Genomic DNA, 19779 nt, shown 5'->3' on the forward strand with positions numbered 1-19779 from the left:
GCGGTAGTATGAGCATTCTTTGGCATTGCCTTTCTTTGGGATTGAAATGAAACCTGACCTTTTCCAGTCCTGTGGCCACTGCTGAGTTTTCCAAGTTTGCTGGCATATTGAGTGCAGCAATTTAACAGCATCATCCTTTAGGATTTGAAATAGCTCAACTGGAATTCCATCACTTCCACTAGCCTTGTTCATAGTGATGCTTCCTAAGGCCACTTGACTTAGCATTCCAGGATATCTGGCTGTAGGTGAGTGATCACACCATTGTGGTCATCTGGGTGGTGAAGATCTTTTTTGTATAGTTCTTCTGTGTATTCTTGCTACCGCTTCTTAATATCTTCTGCTTCAGTTAGGTCCATATCATTTCTGTCCTTTATTGAGCCCATCTTTGCATGAAATGTTCCCTTGGTACTCTGATTTTCTTGAAGAGATCTCTAGTCTTTCCCATTCTATTGTTTTCCTCTATTTCTTTGCACTGATCATTTAGGAAGGCTTTCTTATCTCTCCTTGCTGTTCTTTGGAACGCTGCATTCAGATGGGCATATCCTTCCATTTCTCCTTTGTCTTTCGCTTCTCTTCTTTTCTCAGCTATTTGTAAGGTCGCCTCAGACAACCATTTTGCCTTTTTGCATTTCCTTTTCTTGGGCATGGTTTTGATCACAGTCTCCTGTGCAATGTCACAAACCGCCATCCACGGTTCTTCAGATCATCTGTCTATCCGATCTCATCCCTTGAATCTACTTGTCACTTTCACTGCATAATTGTAAGGGATTTGATTTAGGTTATATCTGAATGGTCTAGTGGTTTTCCTTACTTTCTTCAATTTAGGTCTGAATTTTGCAATAAGGAGTTCACGATCTGAGCCACAGTCAGCTTCTGGTCTTGTTTTTGCTGACTATATAGAGCTTCTCTATCTTCGACTGCAAAGAATATAATCAGTCTGATTTCGGTGTTGACCATCTGGTGATGTTCATGTGTAGAGTCGTCTCTTGTGTTGTTGGAAGAGGGTCCTCTTCCAACAACAAGCAGCCTTTGGTTCCAGTCAAAGATGGATGCTGGGGGGGGTGGTGGTTCAGAGCAGGCGGCTGTTCAGGTGTGGGCTGATCTAGGTTGACAGAGGCTTGGCCCTAGGTTTGAGGTGTATGGCAGGGTCTCCCACCTCCCAGAATGGTTCACTTGGAACAAGCCTGACCCCTAAAGATGCCTCACTTCCTCATCTTCTGTGACCCTACCCCTTCCACACCCCCTGGTCCAGGACCCCCAAAGACTAGCAACCAGGCACCTGGAGAGGTTTGCAGGGTGAGACCCGGCAGCAGATACCAGCCACCTGGGATGTGCTTTTATTTCTGGGTTAGGGAAGGCCTCTCTTCACCCCTCACCCATGTCCACGGCTGGGCTTGGACACCAGTGACCATTCACCTCTGGGTGCGATGCGATGCTGAAGGCAGGAGGAGCTGGTACCCCTTAGGGCGGCCTCTTTTCAGGATCGTGTGCAGCACCAAGCTGGGCAGGAAGGACTCCTAGAGCAAGAAGGAGGGCCACTTTCAGGGGCCTCTGGGCAGGAGATGGGGTTTCCTGGGCCCAGGGAGTTCTACACTGCACCTCGAGGGGGCAGACACGCGGTGGGCCCCACTGTACAGATGCAGAAACTGACATAACAAAGCCTCCACCTATAGCAGGGTAGGAGCTGGAATCTGACCCCAGGCGGTCCAGCCTGAAAGCCCAGCCCTTAGGCAAGCACATACAGAGGTTTTACCCAGAGACCAAGCCACCCCACTGGGCACCCTCCCACCAGGCAGGGCGCTCCACGCGGCTGGCCACCGGCAGGTGCTCACCAGCTTCTGGCTCCAGGAACAGGACGATTTGCCCACCTGCTCCAGGAAGGCTTTGAGGTCCCCCCGCTGCCTCTGGGCGGTGGCCCTGGGGATGAAGGGCAGGCTGCTGCTCATGGAAGTGTCCTCAGGGAGGTGGCCATTCGGCTCCAGGGTGGACCTGAGGGGGACAGGCGCCCATGAGCTGCATGGACCCCGAGTCCCAGGTCCATGCATGGCTGGCAGGACCCTCCAGGGCCCAGACCACCGCTGGACAGGGTGGTTTACAGGGGGAGGAGGCGCGTGAATCCCGCCCCCTTCCACAAAGCCTCACAGGCCAGGGAAGTCCCAGCTGAAGGGGCTGGCCGCGGCCTCCTCCTTGGCCCTCGGGTACAAGGCTTTGGGCAAGCTCTCCAGCCATCTCCCGACACTCCCGAACACCCGATCCGATGCTGTTGACCGGGGGTTGGCTGTCCTGTTCTCGAAGATGCCCTGCCGGGCTGAAGGAGAGAGGACATGGGTGAGATCTCTTCCCCGGGCGGGGCCACCTGTACCCCACCCTCCCCCCTCTTCCCTGTGACAGGCAGAGCCCTGTCTCCATGGCAACCCAAGGCTCCCCAGCGCCTTCTGGCTGCCTCCAGAGAAGGCTCTGGTTTTAAAACTATCCTGCATGACTGTTTCTGCCTTTCTTATCCAAGCTCTGCACTGCCCCCCACCCTCTCCCCACACACCCACTCCAGCTCCAGCCCCAAACAGGTTCCCCTTTTCCCACTATGGGAAGCCCAGTGGCCCCACCAGGGAATCCAAGCAATGATTCTGAGAATCCTACAGGGCTGGAGTCTTTCCTGCCCAACAGCTGCCCCTCTGGCTGGTCAGGAAGCCTGAAATCCCCGCTCTGGTGCCCCAAGGGGATGGCCACAGCCCCTGTGCCCAGCAACTTCCCAGGAAGTGTCTCCCGTGCCAGCCAGCTGCCATTCCCAAGAAACTTTCTCCAGCCCCCGTCCCCTCCTTTTCCTGGGATTCCCAGCAGTGGCTGGGGTGGACTCTGACTTCTCAGCTGCTTGTCATCTGCTCTTGGAGCCTTGGCTTCCCCCATCAAACAAAACTGGGCAAAATTTCAGCTTCCACCTCCAACTTCCTGTGATCCTGAGGGGGCTGGGTCAGGCTCCTCCTGAATCGGCCAAGGTCCTGGATTTTGAGGACTTTACCCCCAGCGAGGGCAGGAGGAGAAGGGGGCGACAGAGGATGAGGTGGTTGGATGGCATCATCGACTCAATGGACATAAATTTGAACAAGCTCTGGGAGTTGGTGAAGACCAGGGAAGCCTGGTGTGCTGTAGTCCATGGGGTCACAAAGAGTCGGACATTACTAAGCAACTGAAAAATAAAAATCCCCAGCAAGGCTTTAGAGCAGCTGTTCTCTGAAAGTGCACACAGTTGATGCTTAATAAATAGATGAGGCTGTTGGATTGCTGGATCCTGAGAAGAGAAAGGGCCGGGCAGATGGGGAAAGGGGGCCTTGGGAAGGGTTCATACTAGAGCGAGGATGTGTATTCTTCCTGCTTGCCTCTTGTGACACCCACTTCAGAAAACAGTGGAGACTGCCACCACCGATATGACCACATCCATCACCCAAAGAGCCAAGAGCACAGTTCTCCCCGGGGAAACTGGGACTGATGGTTGGTTCTGAGCTTCCTTGCTGGACCAGGCAGTGCCAGCCTCCCGCAGAGGTGTGATCTTCTAGAACTTTCTGGACACCTCCCCAGCCAGGCCCCTGAGGTCTGCCTTCATGGATCTGGGAAACGCTTTGGGTATTTCAATTCCCACCTTCTCCAGCCCCTGGAGGCCAGGTGCGGGGTCTGCGGGCTGTGGGTGCGGGTCCAGGGTGGGCAGAGGATACAGTGTGTGGGAACCCTTGGTAGTAAGCAATCCTTGCGTGGTGGCCAGGCCTGGGCAGACCCTGCTCTCTGGGCCCAGCTGCTCCCTGGCACCATCTGCCTTGAGCCACCTCTGCTGGACCTCAGACCCTCTACACCGTCCTTGAAGGTCACCCTAAGAGCTTCTGGAAAGGCCAGTTTAGGGGCCTCCTCTGCAGGGTCAGTGGCCTCTTGGCCTTTGCAGTACCAGGGCCCAGCCTCTGCTGGCCAGGTTTCAGGCTGGAACTTTCTGGAGTCCTGGAGCTCCCCCTCCTGTCTGCTCACCAGCACAGCTGCGTTCCCAGTAACGGAGTGCTGTGTCCCTCAGCGTCTCGTCAGCGAATCGCACTCGGAAAGGGCAACATCGCCTGCGGTGCCCTGAGCCTTCCCCCGAGGAGTTGTGGGTGAGCACAGCCTTGAGCTTGGGGGCCTGTGTAGCCTGGGGCCTGGTGAGAGAGATGAGAGGCTCAGCCACCAGCCTCCCCGGCATGCCACCCCGGCAACACACGTCCACCAGAGCTCTCTGTGGGATCCTGACCATCAGAGCAGGTCCCTCCTGAGCACTTCCTGCCCCTCAAAGCAATGGATCAAGCACGTAACAGGCATCAGCCCACCAAACCCACACAACCCTGTGAAACACGATTATTAGTCTCATTTTACTGATGAGGAAACTGAGGCACAGAGGTTTTTTGATTTTTTTTCCCCCCAATTTGCCCAAGATCGCACAGCTGGTTAGGGGTGGGACTGGGCTATGAATCCTGGTTCAAGAGCAGGCAATCTTGTATATCAAGCAATTTAGCAGAGAGAAGAAGGATATGAACTCAGGAGTTGGGCGGTCCCTGGGTTTCAATTCTAACTCTTGGAGCCTCAGTTTCTTTGTCTGTAAAATGGGATCATCATGCCCACAGTACAGGGCCGGGAAGACGTGAAAGAGACTGCAAAGCACCCCCCACACCCCCAGGGTCTGCAGGGCCAAGGGTAAACATCTCTGAGAACTGTTCCTCATAGTCATCAATTTCAACTATGAACCATCCCAGTCCTGTGACATTGGGCAGACCACCAGCAGATTTCCCCTTTAAATTATGTACTATGTGTTGTGGGCAGGATAACAACATCCTTATAAGAGTTTGCATGAGTATGTGCTAAGTCTCTTCAGTCATGTCAGACTCTTTTTCGACCCTATGAACTATAGTCCGCCAGGCTCCTCTGTCCATGGGATTCTCCAGGCAAGAATACTGGAGTGGGTTGTTGTGCCCTTCTCCAGGGGATCTTCCTGACCCAGGGATCAAACACATCTTTTTTGTCTAACTGCATTGATAGGCAGCTTCTTTACACTAACATCCCCCCTAGAAGTGCGCTAAGAGTTTGTTGAGTATCAGATAAAATGTGAGGCATCTAGTTTGGAGCCTGGCCAGGGGCCTGGGCTCAGTAAAGGGGATCTGTGATTATTACATTTATTGTTATTCATTTCAGCCACCAGAGCAAGGCTGCAGGATGGTGTGCTTGATCCATCAATGGCTCTGTTATTCAGAAATGCCATGTTCGATCTTAAGTACATGCCTATGGCTATACCTGTCTCCATTTATCTGACCACATCTTTATGTCCATGTGGACACAGAGAGGACACTTTTCATGAGTCCCTTAAAGAGTCCGGGAGCCAGGAGATGACCAAGACAGAGTCGGCTACATGCACTGGGACCTAGTTACGCAACGGTGGTGCGTATTCATAGGCGGTGTCTTCCTAGAGCACTGAGTCAAGAAGGGTTCTGAGGCTCAGTGGGGGAAAGTGCTGTGCTCAATTAGCAATGTCTGCCATGGGCCCAGGATGAGAAGGAATGGCGTGTCTGGTGTATGTACTGTCCCGGTCTTTAAACTCAAGGACGATGCTCTTCACCTTTCATCCACGGTTAAGCAGGGGGAACTACTTCTGCATTATTTTCTCCCTCCCTTAGAGCTACTGCATCCAGGTCCAGCTAAGTGCTAGTGCCCGGGCTCTTCCTACTTCCATCCTTATTTTATTCCCTCCAATATTTGACATATGTGCTGTGCGCAGACACTCAGTCATGGCCGGCTCTCTGTGACCCCACGGCCTGTAGCCCACCAGGCTCCTCTGTCCATGGAATTTTCCAGACAAGAATACTGGAGTGGGTTGCCATTTCCTTTTCCATTGACTTCTTCCCTGGTGGCTTCTTCCCTGGGTCTTCCCTGGTGGCTCAGAGGTTAAAGCATCTGCCTGCAATGCAGGAGACCTGGCTTCAATCCCTGGGTTGGGAAAATCCCCTGGAGAAGGAAATGGCAACCCACTCCAGTATTCTTGCCTGGAGAATCCCCTGGACGGAGGAACCTGGTGGGCTACAGTCCACAGGGTTGCAAAGAGACACGACTGAGCGACTTCACTTTCTCCATTGACATATAGTAAAAGTGAATCAAAGTTAGAGGAAGAGATGGATGAATGAATGGCAGGTGGGTGAAAGAATGGGTTGGTGGGTGGGTGGGTGGATGGACTGATGGATGAAATAGTGAAAAGGTCTTTTTTATTTGGCACACCACTTGGCTTGGAGGACCTTAGTTCCCCAACCAGGGGTAGAATCCAGGCCACAGAAGTGAAAGCATTGAGTCTTAACCACTGGACTGCCAGGGAACTCCCACAAAGGTCTTAATATAAGGTTTGGATCTTAGGAGGATAAGTAGATGTATGGATACATGGGTGGATGAATGATTATGCAGGTGGGTATATAGACTGGCTTCATGATTAGATTAGTGATGGATAGTATCCTGGATTTACAAGTGGATGGAAGGATTGGTAGATGATCAATCATTGACTTCATGGATAGGTGGATAGAATTGTGGGAGTTTGTGAGTAGCTGGCTGGCTGGCTGGCTGGAGAGATGGATTAATGAATCAACAGGAGACCTGATTCATGAGTGGATGGATGGATGGAGAGATTCGTGAATAGACTGTGAAAGACCTGGTTCACAGATGTATGCAATGGTGGATGGGTGAATAGGAGAATGATTATATGAATGGATTCATCAGTGAATTATGAATGTGTGTAAAAGACCTGATTAATGAATGGGTGGATGGATTCATAGATGTTGATGGATGACCCTTAAACAGGTTGGGAGAAGACTTGATTCATGGATGGACATATAGATGGATAAACAGGTGGACAGATGGATAAATTCTGGAAAGACAGAGGAAGGAAAGAAATGTTCTTTCTCCCCACCCCCCTGCCCCCATCCTCCCACAACTCACTGATTGGCCTTGACCGTGGTGAACTGCGGGTAATCTCTACTCAAGGGCCCCAGGGCAGGTATCTGATGAAGCAAAATCTTCTTAAGGCTATTCTTGAGGTAGGATGATTGGCCCCTTGAAAACAAACAGGCCACACCTCATATGAGTGATCAGGGTCCTCCATGGTCAGAGCGTTGATGACAACCCTGTCCCCACGAAGAGGTCACTGACGCTTACCCAAGCTCTGGGAGGAAGTGGGAGCTGGAACACCGAGGAGGACTTCCGTTGAACTCTGACGCAGAATGCCTTTGATGTTGAGATGCTGAGGGTGCTGGGGTGGGGGTGGGGGGCAGGATGAAGTAGAAAGAGTTATGAGCCTTCGCTTGGGGACAGTCTTTATTAGAGTCTTCCTGGTTGCATGGCCTTGGGCCTCAGTTTATTCATCTGTACAATGGCAGGGCCGCCCTCAAGCAGTGGTTGTCAGGATTCTGCCAGCCCTACTTCACTAATACAAGCATCCTTCTATGCCAGGTGGTGTGACCCCCCCACCCAACCACCCCCACTCCGACCACCCTCACCACCGGAAATGACGCAGCCCCGCCTTGCCCCGCCCCCTGGGGAGGAGCCACAGGGGCCTCACTCGGTGGGAGAAGCCGTTCCGCAGAGTCAGCCCTGAACTGTCGCAGGAACTGCCGGAACCGGCCCGGGAGAACTTCTCCTAGGAGGGAGCCCAAGGAATCGGAGGTCTCCTTGGCCGAGCCCCTGCGAGGGTCCTTGCGCTGTCCGAGCTCGGGGCATGCGGGCGCCGATTCGGGGGGCTCGCCGGCCAAGAGCAGGGGCGGCAGCAGCAGCGACCTCAGCCCTGTCCGGCTCCTCGCCGGCCGCTGGGCCACGGTGGGCAGGACCGGCAGGCGGGACCGGGAGCGCCTGAAGCCCAGCCCGGGATCGGAGTGCAAGGACTCACACTGGGGGGCCTGCCACCGCTCGGCGCCGCTCTCAGAGGCCCTCGAGACCCCGAAGACCCCCGCGTCCGAGGCTGCTCGGAGCTCGGGCCGCAGCAGCCTGGGCAGCAGCGGGTCTCTGCGCCGGCGATCGCCACCGCCGGGGAGTCCCTTGGGCGCCACCTGCTGGGCCCAGAAGCTGGGGCGACGCCGGGGCATGTCTGGCCCTGCGCTCAGCTCAGGGCATCCTCACGCCAGTGAGGGGCGGAGGGCGGGTGCCGTGGGAAGTGGACAGGAGGGCGTAGACCAGCCACCCCCGCCAGGCCATAGCGCCCAGAGCGCGGCAGTGTGGTTCGGGGGGGTTCCACCACTGGCCCGCCAGACAGTAAAAGTGGCTTCAGGCTAGAGTGCCCCGATCCTGTTTCCTCACCAGAAAAAACGGTGACGGTGAGAGCACTCACATTCTCAAGTTGCTGTGACGTTTAAATGAGCCAGCGGATGTAAATGGCTTAGAATAATGCCAGGCACGTTGTACGTGCTTAACAAAGCCTAACTGCTATTATTATTTTAAAATTATTATTTAGGATTTACTCTCAGCTCCATTACTTATTGGGGCTTCCCTGGTGGCTCAGACAGTCAAGAATCCCCCTGCAATGGGGGAGACCTCGGTTCCATTCCTCGGTTGGGAAGATCCCCTGGAGAAGGGAATGGCTACCCACTCCAGTATTCCTGCCTGGAGAAGTCCGTGGACAGAGGAGCCTGGCGGGCTCTACAGTCCATGGCATCCGTAAGGAGTCGGACAGTACTGAGCGACTTTCACTGCCCTTACTTATTAGCTGTACCCTTGCGGGAGCCAGTTAATTGCTCTCAACGCCCTTATCTATAGAATGGGGATAACCCAGGGCCTGCTCTTTTGTGAGAATGAAACCGCACCATGTGGAAAGCACTTAACACCTGGAGTGTTCAACTTGCTCTGCTGTTACTAGCTCTCAGGTAGAAATCGGGAAAGCTGGAACCAGCTTACAGGGGTGGCTTGCCCTGCAGTTGCCCATTCCTGCTGGAGCCCGAGTCCCTTGGGTGGGAGCTTCTTGAAAATACAGATGCCCCAGATTCCGATTCACTGGGGGCAGGTCAAGACACTTATTTTTAACAAACTTCCCCTTTGGAGACAGAGCCCCAGACCCACCCCGCACCCACCAACAACCCCCGCCACAAACACACACATACCACCCGCCCCAGCTTCTGACATTGGGATCTGAGCCTGCTTCCTCCCTACCACACCCCACTCCCCAGATTGCTGTCAGCTCTGAACCGGCTTCCCAGGTGGCACCGTGGTAAAGAATCCGCCTGCCAAGCAGGAGACCCAGGTTCAATCCCTGGATTGGGAAGATCCCCTGGAGGAGGAAACGGCAACCCACTCCAGTATTCTTGCCAGGAGAATCCCATGGACAGAGGAGCCTGGCAGGCTGCAGTCCATGGGGTCGCCAAGAGTCAAACATGACTGAGTGTGCACCCACGCACACGTGCACTGACCAGCTGCTAGTGTCACACTCACCCTAGTGGGGCTTTGGGGGGTGGGGCCAGAGACGGCTCCCTGAGTTTAGAGCCCCCTAACAGGTGGGCTGGTCTTTGGGAGAGCCCATCTTCCCGGCCTGGTCCCTCTGCTGGCCCCTCCCTGCCGCCTCCATGCCTTTCCAGAGTAATTGTGACCCGCCTGGCACTCAGGGCCAAGTAGGCTGGGTGCGGGGCAGAGGGCTGGGCTGTCATGCTCAGGATGTCAAGGCTGCAGTCATAAAGGGGTGTGGGACTCCCTGCCAAGGCAACCAGGCCCAAGGCAGGGATGAAGGGCTGGGGGGTTCAGTTACCCTCTCTGGGCCTGGGAGGCTCAGGTGGGTCAGGTTTGGGCTGGGGTGACTCTGGAGTTAGAACTCGGAAGTCTGGGCAGTAAGAATGTGGTGGGCCTGGAAGCTGTGAGAACCAGCTTTGAGCCTGTGCTCTGCTTCTGCATGCTGTGTGAGGCTGGTTAAGTCTCTCCTTTCTCAGGGCTCTATGATAAAATGGACAGCTGGGCTCCATCTGTGACTCTCAGTTGGGAGAGGGCAGGGAGGAAGCTTGTACTGTAAAACTAGAGTGAGGAACAAGGGTAGTTTGGGCAGTGATTTCGCTGGCCTGATAGGATTTTACAATTTGAAAATGGAGAAAAAGATGACTTTGAATTCACATTACAAGATGTCTGCCTGGAGGAGGCATCCCAGACAATATAATGGATTTCTTTTCTTTTTTTTTGAAATTAGTTATTTATTTGGCTGTGTTAGGTCTTGGTTGTAGCATGCGGGCTCTCCATTGCCTCAAGCGAGATCTCTCGTTGAGATGTACGATATTTTGTTGTGACTTGTTGTGACCTACGAACCCTCCAGCTGGGTCATGCAGACTCATTTTTCTCCTCAGCATGTGGGATCTTAGTTCCCCCACCAGGGATTGAACCCATGTCCCCTGCACTGCAAGGCAGATTCCTAACCCCTGGGCCACCAGGGAAATCCCAATGTAATGTATTTCTGCAGAGGCTCCTCAACCAGGGATGGAAGAACATCCTTCCTTAGGAAGTTAGAATATTGAGTGAGGAGGGTGAGAAATTTTTTCTGTTTAAGGGTATGTGAATTTTTAGAAAATGAATGAGGAACACCAGACTACCTAGATGATTTCTAAGAAAGCCTCCAGCCCATATATGCTGAACACATTTATTGAGTATCTATTACGTGCGAGGCCTGGGAATTCAGTGATGCAAGAGGCTTTGGAATTCAGTGGCCCAGCCAGACCTGGAAAAGTCTTGGAGTCCAGATGCAGGGAAGGGACTTTGTCTTCCATGGACAGGAAAGAAAAAAAAAAAAAAAAAAGGTAGAGGTGGATTTTTAGGCAACCCCCCGCAAAGATCTAGACTCGGAGCCACACTCACAAAGATTATAGAAACTTCCTGATTGAGGCTGCCCAAGATCTATCCTCCTGCCATAGAGGTGTGGAAAATGAAGCTTGGGAGAGGGGTCCAAGGCCAGGGAACCAAGTCTAAACTGCTGTGCCCTAGGGAGTCGGACATGACTGAGCGACTGAACTGAACTGAACTGAAGGGAGGATGCTACATAATATGGACAGATCTGGGGACTCAATAGCAGGTCGGGGGACCTCGCTGGTGGTCCAGTGGCTGAAACTCTGTACTCCCAATGCAGGGGGCCCAGGTTCAATCCCTTGTCAGGGAACTAGATCCCAAATGCAACAACTAAGAGCCCACATGCTGCAACTAAGATCCAGCTCAGCCAAATAAATATTTTTTAAAAAAAGGTGGGGCTTTTCAGGGCACCCCACTGCCCCACCATAGCTTTCACTTCATTACAGCAAACACACTGTAAGCTCCTCCTGTGTGCAGTGTCCAGGAGGCACTGTAAATCTAAGCCAGGGTGTCAGTCTAGGAAAAAAGAATTTATGATAAATATTGTGAATATTATGCTATACATGAATACCTTGACGAATATTATGAATCAGTTTCTATTTACTGACAGCCGGCTCCAAACACTGGGCTGAAGTCTCAACTCACAATATCTCACAGGTGTAACCCTCCGAGCATTGAGAAATGAGTAATTATTCTGTGCATCTGGCGGAAGAAGAGACTGAGGCTTGGAGAGGTTCCCAAGGTCTTCTACCTGCAAACTCACTTGTTCATCTCGACTGCTCCAGGGACCAATTCAGAATTTGTGTATGGGAGGAACCTAGGAGAGGGCAACCTTTTCGAAATGGAAACTTCATGGCCTTGTTCTGCTTATTTGGAGTGGCAACCCCTTGGCACTGTCAAGAGTATTTTTTCCTTTACTTGTTTTTTTTTTTTGGATCTGTATATTTTAAGGATGTTAATTGTTATGGGTAGAGTCAAGGCAAGAATAAGGCTCTCTCCCCCGCCTCTTTTTTTTGTAACCCAGTGGAAGACCCACAAAACGCTTTTTTCAAGCCTCCTCCAAATGAGCTGGTGCACAAGCCGGAGGCGGGATAAGCTCTGCGTTTTGGCTCTTTAAAGGCAGTGAAGTTCTCGAGTTAGGGCAGAAGCCCAAGGGGTCAAGGGGGCGGGGGGGCGGAGACAAGCCGCGCGCGGAGACAAGCCGCGCGCGGGGCGGAGCCCGACGCAGCCCCGCCCCCAGAAGCGCGGAAGTGACGTAAGTGGGCAAAAGCGGCGCGCGCCGCGAGGTGTCGCTTCCAGCCAAGGTTGGACGGAGCTGGTCGTGGGCAGGTGGGGGGTCTTCGGCCCTGCCGCCCCTCTTTTCCGCTTCCCCGTCCTCTTCTCCCGCGTCCCGGGAGCCCCCACCCGGGGTGAGTAGCGCGAGGCGGAGCGGGGTGGGGGGCGGAGACAGCGGCCGCCGGGAGAGGGGAGGCCCCGGACCCCAACCGCCTGGGTCCCCTGAAGCCTCCCCGGCTCTTCACGTGACCCGAGCGCGAGCGGGCTCGGCCCCACGTGCGCGCTCGCGGAAGGTCCGCCAGCCGGCCCTGGGCCCCCGGGGTCCCGGGGTGGAGGAAGGCTGAGACCCCGCAAGCCTGATCAGGGCACTGCCCCCACGCCGAACCCCGCCGCCTCAAGTTCCTTTCCCTGTCTGAGCCTCAGTTTCCCCTCTGCCAGACGGGTAAGGCGCGCACCCTCAAAGGAGGGTGGGTGTGAGGATTCAGGAAGAGCGCTCGGATCACAGTCGGGCACAGGGTATCGTGCTCGTTACCCAGGCGCCGCTCTCATATTTCACCTTGGACCCGACCCCAGTGACGGCTCAACAGAGGTGCTATTTCAAAAGACAGCCCGCCGGCCCCCCGAGCCCTTGGAGCCAAGGTCAGCCTGTTGGCAGAGAGGCTGCCATAAATCTGAAGGCCCAGGCTCTGCTGCCCAGTCAGCTGCGACCTCTCTCTGGATCTGGTGCGTCTGTAAGACAAGGGTTAGAAACAACTGGTGTCAGAGGCCCTGCCGGTGGGGCCGGGCTGTACTGCACATGGTCTGGATGTAGAGTCTGCTCAGTGAGATGGCCTGAGCCCCTGGGAGAAAGGGGACCTTGAGCGGGGTCAGAAGTCTGGATTCTGTCCTTGTTCTGTTCCTGGTTTCCTGTGTGTGTGCATTGCTCCATTTTAGTGAATGGTTTTTCTGTGTGTACCAGAGACTATGGGAGGGTTGGAAGTAAATACATGTGGCATGCTTTGGTGGCGACCAGAAGCCCTGGAGTCACCAAAACCTTGGGGGTTTCTGTGCCTGCGTGGCTGGAGGCTCGCTCCCCTCTGCTGCCATTGGCAGAGTCATTTGAGTGACTGGATTGACCACCCTGAAGTAGCAGTGATAATCCCTTAGGTGTGACCAACACGCCACAGTTTATAGGGCCTTTCAGCACATTTTCTCATTAGATCTTCACATTTAGCAGAGAGAATTGATGAGCATCTCATTGGACAGAGGGTTTTTTTTTTTTTTTTTAAGATTAATATGTGCCCAGCAGTGTCTGGATCACTTTTCACTTTTATATCCACATTTAATCATCACAGCCCTCCTGTAAAGTCAATATTGTTCCCGTTTTATAGATAAAGACAGCTACTTAACTGAGGTTGTGTCTTATCTGAGCTTACACAGCCAGTGAGAGGAGAGCCAGTGTTCGGACCTGGTTCATTCACCATCAGAGTTTAATCCCCTCCCCTCTTCCTTGCTTCTTCCTTGTTCCCTCCGTTACGACATGATTCCTTTAAATGTCAAGGTCCCCTGAATAATCTCATTTACAAGAATTCCACTTACAGGCAGGGACAGTTCAGACACCATTCTCTGTCATGGATCCTGGAAGAAGAGTAGTTGCTGGGGCGGCTGCCCAGGGTCGCCCTAAACACCTTGGGGTGGGGAGATGACCATGAAGGATGCCCAGACACATTCCACTCTGAGAAGCAGAAGTTCCATAATGAGCAAAGGGTCTCTTCTCCTCCGAGCTCATTTAGAGCACTCACGAAACCAGACTGTGTCCAGGCCCCTTCGCATCCCTGCAGCCACGTGGCTCCTTCCTATGATCTGGACTGAGTGTAGGAGGACTTCTTGGAGTTTGATCAATAACACTGCTGTCCCCACTGACTCCTAGGGACCTCCTGTCCACCCCAGTCTGGATGCCAGGAGGTACAGTGTAGACAGGGCCCCAGAAGTCATGTTTACTAATGAATCTAAGCTGTTAGAATAAATGTCAAAGTCACCCTTGCCATTTCCCAGGCTGGATGTGCCTCCCTGGCTTATTCCCAGACTCTGCCTGTAAGTGGAATTCTTGTCAATGAGATTATTCAGGGGACCTTGACATTTAAAGGAATCATGTTGTACGGCTTTTGGTAAAGCAAAAAATTATACTGTCAGTAAAGGGCTTCAGTGTTATCAGATTGGAACGGTTACATCTTTGTAGGATTTTCTGAAAAGTACAGAATGGCTGTAGCCGCACAAAGGTCCTTCTTTGATTCTTGAGCAACCAGTTAGTAAATTGCCCCCTTGTATCAGGTCTGAGGCTAATGGTGTGTGAGGCAGTGTCCCTGCGCCCAGGAGCCTTGTCTGCTGGGAGGAAGGGCAAACAACAGGCAGAGGGAGAGAGTGCACCCCGGGGGCGTCTGGCCCACAATTATTCTGTTCATTTGATCGGCAGGGAATTTTGTTGAATACCTATGAGCTGTGTGGAATGCAAGAGAAATACAATGATACATTCCAGGGTGTCACCAGTGCTTTCTCAGGCAGTTCCCAGTCCTGTGGGGAGAGAGAGACAAGCACAGAACCGGAAGTGTATCTGAGGGGGACAGGGTCGAACCACCTGCAGTTTGTCTGCGGGGGAGCAAGCTGTGTGGTGTGGAAGAGCTGGCTTTGGCGTGGTCCTTCCTGGGTGGCGGTCAGGGCCCGGTGGGACGCTGTGACAGAGTTGCCGTGGCCCCTGTTGCCAGGGCCGGGGAGCCCACTTGGCCTTGCCGACCCCACCCACATAAGCCACCCCCAAACCCAGTCAAGTTACATGGTGATGTTCAAGCTGGCGGCCCCCCCCGTCAGTTGCCAGGGAGCCACTGCCGCAGCTAGTGTGCTTGGGGACTGGGGGGTCTCTGCATCCTTTCGCTTCGCGTGTCCCTCAGGGTTGCGGGGACAAGAGCCCATTCTCACAAGCAGCATGCGACGTCCTCGTTCTGATTGGGCGGGGGGGTAGTAGCTTCAGGGGTTGGGACACGGGTGTGGGACACTGCCATGATTGGGGTGGGTGGACAGTATTTGGAACCCAGGCCCCCCCAGCCTGTTACCCCAGAGGGCTCTTGGGTGGGTACAGTAACTGGAGCCAAAGTCACCGCGGTCCCAGGCCCTGCGCCTGCCCAGGAAGCGGGGGATCTGTCTGAGAGCTGACTCAGGAGCCCGTGGAAGGACTGGAGCAGGGGCCTCCAGGAGCAGAAGGGGCCTCCGAGGGTGGGACTTTGGCCAACCCGGTTGTGCTAGTAGATCTCTCGGCCCTCCTCTGTTCCTCGGAAGGCCAGCGTGTGAGAAAGCCTGGATCCGTGGAGGAGGCAGCCCCCTGCCCAGCAGCTCTCACCTGCCAGGCCGGGCCCTCCCTGGTGACCGCACTCGCTGGTGGGGTCTCTGGAAGGGGCTGGCCATGGCAGAAGTGGAACTGCATCGAGAAGCCGTGTCTCTGAGTTGTTTGCGCGGGGCACGCCTGCTGCTTCTGGAAGGTTCCTTCTGGGACAAGTTCAGAATACAGGTGTTGGGTTGGAGGCTGGCGACAGACACGGGAGTGAAAGATCTTCAGCACGCCTCATGTTTTGTCTCCCTTCCCTCCTCCTAGTCTCCAGGCTGCGTCCTGAAGGCCCGTGCTGTCCGCAGGGCACTTTCCCATTACTTCCCTTGAGGCATTCCTTGGTCTTAGGGGGTTCTCAGCTCTTTTGCAGGACTGTACCGGCTGGGTGGGGTGGGCTTAACTTCAGCCCCGTGGAGTTCTGTAAAGGGGGCAGAGTGAAGCCCCCGGAGCTCAGAGGCGCACAGCTTTCCTGTAGGACGGGGGCGGGGGGTGCTGCCACCCCTGCACCGAGTGACCCGTGTGCCCTCGCAGGCCAGGCGGTCAGTCAACAGCTCATTTCAGAAAGAAACACACGCTCTGAAGGCAGCAGCCGTGGGGCGTGGGTAAGGACGTGGGAGGAAGGCACCTCGGCGGGTCAGGGCAGGCCTCTGGGGGGAGATGGCACTCAAGCTGCGACGCTGAGGTGACAATGAGCTGCCCACGCGGGGGGGCTAGGGCCTGGCAGGTGCACGGGCCTCCTGGCCTAGGGTAGGGACCCTGACTTGGCCCCGCCTTCCCACGCTGCCCCCGCTCCGTCCCCAGGATGGGTCCCCGCACACCCTCACCCTTCAGAAACTCACCCGATTGCTTCCCCGTTGGTGACACATGGCAGCCAGCCAGGCCAGCCCTCTGTGTGGCATGCACGCCACGCCGTCTCTGCTCTGCCCCGTCACCATCCAGAGTGTTCCTTGTTCTCAGGGCCCGGCTCAGGGCTTGCCTTCTCTCAGCTGCTGCCCCGCCTGCCACTCGGAAGGGACTTCTTCATCCCTCGAGTTCCCATAGCACTTTCTGTCTCAGCGAGAGGCCTCGTTTCTGCCTTGTGTTTGCACTGGTTCCATTCGGGGAGCGGGCTGTATCTGGACCAGCCCTGTGCACGGAGAGCATCTGTAGACCAGTGTTGTCCATGGGGAGAGGTGACCCTCCCTGCCCCGTGTGGCGCAGCCCAGCTGGCGGGTGTGGGGCGCTGTGGGCCTCTGTTCTGCTGTGGGGGCCTGGCCATCTGCTGGTCCTCTCACCCGGGAGTCCACTCAGCTGCCAGCACCGCCTTCTGGAATCTCACGTCTCAGGCCACTTCCTGCTTAACCCGGAGTAGTTGCAGCTCGCTGCCCTTCGGGGTGAAGGCTGAGTTGGCAGCCGTGACCTAGAGGACCCCGAGCTTCCCCTTGGAGGAGCCCCTTGCCCTCGCGTCTTCCCAGTCGCTGTGCGAATGTGTCCTCCTCCCTGGTGTCGGCTGCTGTGTCACGTCTCCTGGCGCCCGTCGTCTGCCCGCCCCTGTGCCCCTCTGTGGCCCTCACGCACAGTGGTGTGTGTCCGCCTGCCTCTCTCCCTGTTCGCAGCACTGCACCCCGTGGCGAGCCTGTCCACGTGCTCATGACCGAAGCTGGGAGGCGGGGTCCTCGGGGTCCCAGAGAGGAGGCTTCAGTTCCGTGCTTTGCTCTTCTTTAACTGTAGATCGGGATCCTGTCTACCGTGGGGTCAGAAGCCGCCAGGTCAGGTGTCTTGTCGGGAAAGGAAAGATGGAGAAGCCAGGACGCCGGGTCTCCTGCTCTGACATGAAGATAGCTTTGTGAAATGACTTGAATACGGCTCTTGTCAGGAGGCACTGCCCTCCGAGGGGTAGGAGCGGGCGGGGGTTGGAGGGGGCAGCCACTCCTCGGCATCAGACAGGATCGTGTGACCAGGAGCAGCCATGCCAGGAGACTGGGGCCCGAAACCTGGCTGCTTCACCCACTTTCCTTTCCTTCTCAGGAACCACCAGTGCTGAGTTTGGTGCCTGGGCAGAGACGTGGCTGCTGACAGCATGACGAGCGAGGTGATCGAGGACGAGAAGCAGTTCTACTCCAAGGCCAAGACGTACTGGAAGGAGGTCCCTGCCACCGTGGACGGCATGCTCGGGGGGTATGGCCACATCTCCAGCATCGACATCAACAGCTCCCGGAAGTTCCTGCAGAGGTTTCTGAGGGTAGGCAGGTCTGGTGTGCTCTCCAGGAGGAGAGCCCACGTCCACCACCCAGGCCTTGACGAGCGGGTGGGGCGGGCCAGCTCGTAGGCTTTGCCGCAAGGTCCCCAGCCAGGAGCCGGCTGTCATGCTGGGGCCTCCTGGTGCCGGAACAGAGCAGCTTTCTCGCAGACTGTTCCATTTTTCCAGAGGCGGAAACCTTTGCTCTCTTGCCATGTTTGCAAATATCTGGGCTGTGGGTGTTGGCTGGTCTGCTGAACACAGACTCCCACTTTCTTGTCCTGCCACCGCCTCTGTGCCAGGCTGGCAGCGCTAGGGCCAGAGCCTCCCCAGGCCCGCCTCCCTGCCTCTCCCTTGGCACACACCGTGGCTGCTGTTGCCCCCTGCTCCACCCGCGTGCCAGCCTCCCAGGTGTGCTCACCGAGTGCCCTCTTCCTTCTTTCACTGCTTCTCTCCACGGCCCTTGTGAGCGAGAGGAGATGAGTGCATCTAGTCAAGTTAACACCTTTAAGTGGAGGTTGGCTTTCATCTCAGGAACATGTGACCCAGAAAACGGCTGTGCTGTGCTCACGCCCACCGCCGGCGCCACCCACGCCAGCCACCAGCCTGTGCTGATCTGAGTAGTTCTGGGGGCTCACAAGGAAAGGCCCTTTGCAGAGGGGTCCCTCTGGCTTCTAACCCTTCTCTTCAGTCTGTCTTCTCTGCTGCTTCAGGAAGGCCCGAACAAGACGGGGACCTCATACGCCCTGGACTGCGGAGCCGGCATTGGGAGGATCACCAAGCGGCTGCTCTTGCCTCTCTTTGGAGTGGTGGACATGGTGGATGTAACAGAGGACTTCCTGGTCAAGGCTAAGACCTACCTGGGCGAGGAGGGCAAGAGAGTGAGGAACTTCTTCTGCTGCGGCCTGCAGGACTTCAGCCCCGAGCCACAGTCCTACGATGTGATCTGGATCCAGTGGGTGATAGGTGAGCCTGCCGCGCCTCTCTGCACTTTCCTGCCCATCTCTGCTCCTGCGGGTGGGGGGCCAGAGGCTCCTCAACTCCTCCCTCCCCGGGGCTCCACCTCAAAGGCTCATTTGTTTCCACATTTTGTTTCAACTCAGTATCTGCTGCGACCCATTTGGGGGCAGTTCTTTGCTGAAAAAAATATTGAATTTTCAAGTTTTAATTGCATTCAAAGAATGTGGAAATGAGTTTTTCTAAGGAAGGGGTTTTTAGGAGAAGTGGAAGCCTCAGCCGCCCGCTGTGCTGTCTGTGGGGAGCGAGCCGTGCCCTGCTGTCCTGGCCTGCACCCACTTAGCCTGATGGCACAATCGGGGTGCTCTTCTCGGGTTGCCCACCTGGCAGCAGGCCTCCCCACTGCAAGCTCGGTGGCCCAGGCCTGCCAGGAACCCACGGGGTCCAGCCCTGAGTTCTGTTTGGGGTTGTGATGTAGGTGAGGAACTCGGCTGGGTGCACGCCGCTGGCAAAGGTTAGGAGGGGAGGGTGGAGGGCAGGTGTGAGGCAGGTGGCTTCTGAGCCCATTTCCGCTCAAAGTGGGGTTTGGTGAACCCCCTCAGGGCTGTTGAGAGCCAGCGTGCCCTGTGTGTTCAGCACGGTCAGCACTCAGGAAGGTAGTAGTGGTGCCGAAGGCCAGGCAGGGGCCCAGCGGGGCCTGCCTCTCCCCGGTGACAGCCTCTGCTTCCCCCAGGCCACCTGACCGATCAGCATCTGGCCGAGTTCCTGCGGCGCTGCAAGCGGGGCCTGCGCCCCAATGGCATTATTGTCATCAAGGACAACATGGCCCAGGAGGGCGTCATCCTGGACGACGTGGACAGCAGCGTGTGCCGCGCCCTGGACGTGGTGCACAGGATCGTCCGCAGCGCAGGCCTCAGCCTCCTGGCCCAGGAGCGGCAGGAGAACCTCCCAGACGAGATCTACCACGTCTACAGCCTTGCCCTGAGATGAGCGGGCCGGCGGAGCGAGGGCCCGGTGTGGGGCCGGGGACTGGCGGCCGGGCGAGGCCCAGAAGCGCCACGTTGATGGTTCGGGAGTGTTGAGCGGGGTCACTAAATATACCTGTCTGCCGTCTACTGCCAAACAGGCTGTTTTT

At 55.6% G+C, this 19779-nt stretch overlaps 2 protein-coding genes across 7 annotated transcripts; one reads left to right on the plus strand and one right to left on the minus strand.

Moving 5' to 3' along the window:
- Positions 1-1284: 1284 nt before the first annotated feature.
- Positions 1285-8427, minus strand: C11H9orf50 (chromosome 11 C9orf50 homolog). Of its 2 annotated transcripts, none has more exons than XM_070799409.1 (7): positions 7598-8427; positions 7195-7288; positions 6979-7092; positions 4009-4169; positions 2143-2308; positions 1869-1989; positions 1285-1517 (listed from the first exon to the last, which is right to left on the minus strand). In XM_070799409.1, the coding sequence occupies exons 1-7, from the start codon at positions 8115-8117 to the stop codon at positions 1413-1415; spliced, it is 1281 nt and encodes a 426-aa protein (XP_070655510.1). In that variant the 5' UTR covers positions 8118-8427; the 3' UTR covers positions 1285-1412. The 2 variants fall into 2 exon arrangements, with proteins under 2 accessions (XP_070655510.1, XP_070655509.1); XM_070799408.1 differs by having other exon boundaries at positions 1833-1989; positions 7598-8415.
- NTMT1 (N-terminal Xaa-Pro-Lys N-methyltransferase 1) lies at positions 7606-19767 on the plus strand. Of its 5 annotated transcripts, XM_070799411.1 has the most exons (5): positions 12095-12248; positions 17180-17344; positions 17477-17690; positions 18401-18653; positions 19378-19767. In XM_070799411.1, exons 3-5 carry the CDS (start codon positions 17529-17531, stop codon positions 19632-19634), a joined length of 672 nt encoding a protein of 223 aa, XP_070655512.1. In that variant the 5' UTR covers positions 12095-12248; positions 17180-17344; positions 17477-17528; the 3' UTR covers positions 19635-19767. The 5 variants fall into 5 exon arrangements, with proteins under 5 accessions (XP_070655513.1, XP_019826555.1, XP_070655512.1 ...); XM_070799412.1 differs by lacking the exons at positions 12095-12248; positions 17180-17344 and adding an exon at positions 7606-7701; XM_019970996.2 differs by lacking the exon at positions 17180-17344 and having other exon boundaries at positions 12091-12248.
- Positions 19768-19779: the final 12 nt, after the last annotated feature.

The sequence above is a fragment of the Bos indicus genome, chromosome 11 (assembly GCF_029378745.1).
Source record: "Bos indicus isolate NIAB-ARS_2022 breed Sahiwal x Tharparkar chromosome 11, NIAB-ARS_B.indTharparkar_mat_pri_1.0, whole genome shotgun sequence".
NCBI lineage: Eukaryota > Metazoa > Chordata > Mammalia > Artiodactyla > Bovidae > Bos > Bos indicus.

Coding starts and splice junctions, on each gene's coding strand:
- NTMT1 (XM_070799412.1), top strand. CDS start 17,529: ATGACGAGCGAGGTGATCGAGGACGAGAAGCAGTTCTACTCCAAGGCC. Junction 17,691..18,400: donor TCCTGCAGAGGTTTCTGAGG/GTAGGCAGGTCT, acceptor CTGCTGCTTCAG/GAAGGCCCGAACAAGACGGG. Junction 18,654..19,377: donor CTGGATCCAGTGGGTGATAG/GTGAGCCTGCCG, acceptor TGCTTCCCCCAG/GCCACCTGACCGATCAGCAT.
- C11H9orf50 (XM_070799408.1), bottom strand. CDS start 8,117: ATGCCCCGGCGTCGCCCCAGCTTCTGGGCCCAGCAGGTGGCGCCCAAG. Junction 7,093..7,194: donor CACTTCCTCCCAGAGCTTGG/GTAAGCGTCAGT, acceptor TTTGTTTTCAAG/GGGCCAATCATCCTACCTCA. Junction 1,990..2,142: donor AGCTGGGACTTCCCTGGCCT/GTGAGGCTTTGT, acceptor TGTCCCCCTCAG/GTCCACCCTGGAGCCGAATG.